General features: G+C 44.1%; 1 protein-coding gene across 2 annotated transcripts in view; it reads right to left on the bottom strand.

Annotated features, from left to right (window-relative positions):
* LOC135511848 (paired box protein Pax-2a-like) overlaps positions 1 to 5,000 on the bottom strand; it is a 70,517-nt gene that overhangs the window by 29,926 nt on the left and 35,591 nt on the right. For both annotated transcript variants that reach the window (XM_064933338.1, XM_064933339.1), the window contains exon 7: positions 1,739 to 1,874. In XM_064933338.1, coding sequence (XP_064789410.1) covers positions 1,739 to 1,874 — 136 coding nt within the window. The remainder of the gene's footprint in view (positions 1 to 1,738; positions 1,875 to 5,000) is intronic.

The raw sequence follows: 5,000 nt of genomic DNA on the forward strand, positions 1-5,000 counted from the left end.
TGAGACATCCTATTCCCTACATTGTGCACTACTTTTGACCAGAGCCCTATGGACCCTGAGCACTGTGGACCCTGGTCACTATGGACCCTGAGCACTGTGGACCCTGGTCACTATGGTCCCTGAGCCCTGTGGACCCTGAGCCCTATGGACCCTGGTCACTATGGACCCTGGTTACTATGAACCCTGGTCACTATGGACCCTGAGCCCTATGGACCCTGGTCACTGTGGACCCTGGTCACTATGGTCCCTGAGCCCTATGGACCCTGGTCTCTATGGACCCTGGTTACTATGAACCCTGGTTACTATGAACCCTGAGCCCTATGGACCCTGGTCACTATGGACCCTGAGCCCTATGGACCCTGGTTAACCTGGTTACTATGAACCCTGAGCCCTATGGACCCTGGTTACTATGAACCCTGAGCCCTATGGACCCTGGTTACTATGAACCCTGAGCCCTATGGACTCTGAGCCCTATGAACCCTGAGCCCTATGGGCCCTGGTTACTATGAACCCTGGTTACTATGAACCCTGAGCCCTATGGACCCTGGTTACTATGAACCCTGGTTACTATGAACCCTGAACCCTATGGACCCTGGTTACTATGAACCCTGGTTACTATGAACCCTGAGCCCTATGAACCTTGGTTACTATGAACCCTGGTCACTATGAACCCTGGTTACTATGAACCCTGAGCCCTATGAACCCTGGTTACTATGAACCCTGAGCCCTATGGACCCTGGTTACTATGAACCCTGAGCCCTATGAACCCTGGTTACTATGAACCCTGGTTACTATGAACCCTGGTCACTATGAACCCTGGTCACTATGAACCCTGGTTACTATGAACCCTGGTCACTATGAACCCTGGTTACTATGAACCCTGAGCCCTATGAACCCTGGTTACTATGAACCCTGGTTACTATGAACCCTGGTCACTATGAACCCTGGTCACTATGAACCCTGGTTACTATGAACCCTGAGCCCTATGGACCCTGGTTACTATGAACCCTGAGCCCTATGGACCCTGGTTACTATGAACCCTGGTTACTATGAACCCTGAGCCCTATGGACCCTGGTTACTATGAACCCTGGTTACTATGAACCCTGGTTACTATGAACCCTGAGCCCTATGGACCCTGGTTACTATGAAGCCTGAGCCCTATGGACCCTGGTTACTATGAACCCTGGTTACTATGAAGCCTGGTTACTATGAAGCCTGAGCCCTATGGACCCTGGTTACTATGAACCCTGGTTACTATGAACCCTGGTTACTATGAAGCCTGAGCCCTATGAACCTTGGTTACTATGAACACTGGTTACTATGAACCCTGGTCAAAAGCAGTGCACTAGAAAAGGGAGCCATTTGTGAAACAGACCAATAATCCCCTTTGCTGAAGCTGTGGTTTGGCCTGTCCTGGCTGGGCAGGGTGATGGCAGGTAGACTGTACTAGGGCCTTAGGTACAGTGTGATGCATCTTAGAGTAGGAGTACAGATCTAGGATCAGGTCTCCCCTTGGCCATGTAATCATATTCATTGTGATCTAAAAGGCTAATAAACGAATCCTAGATCAGCTCTCCTCCTCTGAGACACACAGCCAAAAGCCACGTTAACATTTTTTTTTGTAGGTGTTGCCACAAACGTGGAATCGAACCCACAATTCTGGGACTCATGTTGCAAGCATCATGCTCTACCAACTGATCCACACAGACAGGACCAGTGTTTGGCTCTGTGTCTTACCTACAGAGTAGCTCTGCGTCACAGAGACACTGGGGCCCAGGTTCTGGTTACTGCTGGAGGACAGGCTGGGTTTGACCTCGCCGTCCAGACCAGGATTCAGGGAGGACAGGGAGTGGGAGTGGGAGTACTCGTTAGCCTGCAAAAAGACACGTTCATCATTACACAACCATAGAAATGAAAAAGAAATGGCCCCACCTCTCCCTGCTGTGGGCTTCATTCCACCAATGTTTCATCTAAAGAGCCTTCATTAAACAGGGTTACTCAAAAACACAAAATTAGCTACCAAAACCATGCTTACAGAGTCAAATACTGTCTCTCCGTGAATCTTAGGGTGTCTATTTGTGAGTGTGTGTGTGTGTGTGTGGGGTGTGGGTGTGTGTGTGGGTGTACGGGTTGGGTTTTGGGTGTGTGTGTACGTTCATGTAAGTGTGTGCATGCATACGTGTGTGTGTGTGTGTGTGTGTGTGTGTGTGTGTGTGTGTGTGTGTGTGTGTGTGTGTGTGTGTGTGTGTGTGTGTGTGCGTGCGTGCGTGCGTGCGTGTGTGTGAGTCCACTATTTTCAAGCTGCAGCACCGGCGAGGGTGGGAGTTCAAGCATATCATTAATGTATTTTGGTTTTGTCTGAGAGGAAGTGGGATCTAGAAAAGCCGAATGAAAAGCCAAGCCGTCATCTGGTCCTTTGTGCTTTGACTGCAGCCAGGAGTCCTGATCAGCCAAGGGAGAAAACAGCTCTGCTTGGTTACCACGCCGCTGTCCCCAATGGTACCCTATTCCCTACTACAGCGCACTGCTTTGGACCAGAAGTGGCGCACTGCACAGGGTATAAGATTACATTTGGGATGCACACAGACACGCCATGTGGCCCTGGTTCACAACAGGACACTATTCACCTTTTGGCTTTTAAAAAATTTTTGAATTAAAAAAAAAAAAAGTTAAAAAAAAAGCTTCTCCACAACCATTTAACGTTTCATTGGTTCATCATCAGTGACTATACATAGGTTGTCATATACTGTAAGTTACATTGCTAGATGTACAAAATGAATATCAAATTGAAATTAAAAAAAAAAATCTCCATGTCATAGTGAGAAAATGACTTTTATATTGACCATGATGTATTTTCTATGTATTTCGTTTGGACTCCAATACATTACTATAGAGACACTTTGTTTACCCACAGATAGTATTTCCTTTGTATGGTGGTGGATAGTTTGAGACAGTCATGGCAGATGTTAGTGTGTGTTTTATAATGAGATCAGACTTCCGGGAGACTGTGTGTTGACAATGTTTGTCCCCCCCCCCCAAAAAAAAAATCCCAGTGTGTGTCTGAGTGGCTCGCTGGGCTGCGGTCCCAAAGGGGAAGCCTGTGAGCCTGTGACCCCACTCTTGTCTGCTTCTATCCCAGATAAACTCTAATTGTCTGCTACAACTGTTCATGGGGACAATGTCGGATGTTTTTCTCTATTCTGGAAGGCTTTAGACGTTAAACAGGCGTTTTATCATGCAGATAAAGGACAGGCTCGAAGACGGGGGAGATGGAGGAAGAAAACAAAAGATAGATTTGAAAAGGATGACCAAATGGCTAGCAGAAGTGTGGGAGGGGTGAATCTATTTAGTTCTGCATCTCCAGGATGGTGTTGTTAATAGCCTTCCAACCAGCACCCAGACCCCGGCTAATAGGGACACATTGACCAATGAGGAGAAAGGGGAACGAGGACAAGTGAAAGAGAGATCCATGAAAGGGGAAAATCCTCTGATTAATACTTTATTCAATTAAAACACATGTTTCTGTTCCAGTCACATCTTTTACATTACTGATCTACTGGTCTCTTTTACATTACTGTTCTACTGGTCTCTTTTCCATTATTGATCTACTGGTCTCTTTTACATTACTGATCTACTGGTCTCTTTTACATTATTGTTCTACTGGTCTCTTTTACATTACTGTTCTACTGGTCTCTTTTCCATTATTGTTCTACTGGTCTCTTTTCCATTATTGTTCTACTGGTCTCTTTTCCATTATTGTTCTACTGGTCTCTTTTCCATTATTGTTCTACTGGTCTCTTTTACATTATTGTTCTACTGGTCTCTTTTCCATTACTGTTCTACTGGTCTCTTTTACATTATTGTTCTACTGGTCTCTTTTACATTACTGATCTACTGGTCTCTTTTACATTATTGTTCTACTGGTCTCTTTTCCATTACTGTTCTACTGGTCTCCTTTTCCCATTATTGTTCTACTGGTCTCTTTTCCATTACTGATCTACTGGTCTCTTTTCCCATTATTGTTCTACTGGTCTCTTTTCCATTATTGTTCTACTGGTCTCCTTTTCCCATTATTGTTCTACTGGTCTCTTTTACATTATTGATCTACTGGTCTCTTTTACATTATTGTTCTACTGGTCTCTTTTACATTACTGTTCTACTGGTCTCCTTTTCCCATTATTGTTCTACTGGTCTCTTTTACATTATTGATCTACTGGTCTCTTTTACATTATTGTTCTACTGGTCTCTTTTACATTACTGTTCTACTGGTCTCCTTTTCCCATTATTGTTCTACTGGTCTCTTTTCCATTACTGTTCTACTGGTCTCCTTTTCTTTTGAACCTCGTCTCCTTTCCCTCTCTTCTTCTTCTTTAATACTCTCTCTGAAGCTCTCTGTGATTGCAAGTCATTTCCAATTCGTTTTGGTATTGATCTTCCAGTAGAAATCAGTTTGGTAATTAGCTCCAAATTAGGCTCTCTTCTGGAGGTGAGTCCTGTCCTACTGATTTATTACCTACGTAATTCGCCGCGATCGGAGAGAAATTAAAATGAACTCAATTAGGCCCATTGCTTTAGCTTCTTTTATGGGTCTCCTCCCTTAAAGACTTGTAGTTTTATACGGGTACAAATGAATAGTCTCTTGTTGTTTAATAGTATAATGAAAGTAAGTAAAGGTTATCCATTGTAATAAGCCTAAGAGAGGTTTTAATGAGAAGAAAGGTAATGAGTCAACATGTAAGGGTGTAGTTATTGTGGTTTCTTCTGGGTGGGGGACGGGGTGGTGGTGACAGAAGGGCTCTTCATTTGGTAAATGAGGATGGATAGATGGTGGGTGTTTGTGGTGTTGACATCAAAAGCAAGACGCATTAGAATATCCTATATATACACCACCAGGTGTGTGGAAATAAATCAAGAAAACCCTTTGCTATGTTTACAATTTATAAAATAAAATAAAAACATTTCCATGATAAATCTGACAGCTGAAAGTGGCTTCATACAC

This window comes from Oncorhynchus masou, chromosome 24, assembly GCF_036934945.1.
Source record: "Oncorhynchus masou masou isolate Uvic2021 chromosome 24, UVic_Omas_1.1, whole genome shotgun sequence".
NCBI classification, from domain to species: domain Eukaryota; kingdom Metazoa; phylum Chordata; class Actinopteri; order Salmoniformes; family Salmonidae; genus Oncorhynchus; species Oncorhynchus masou.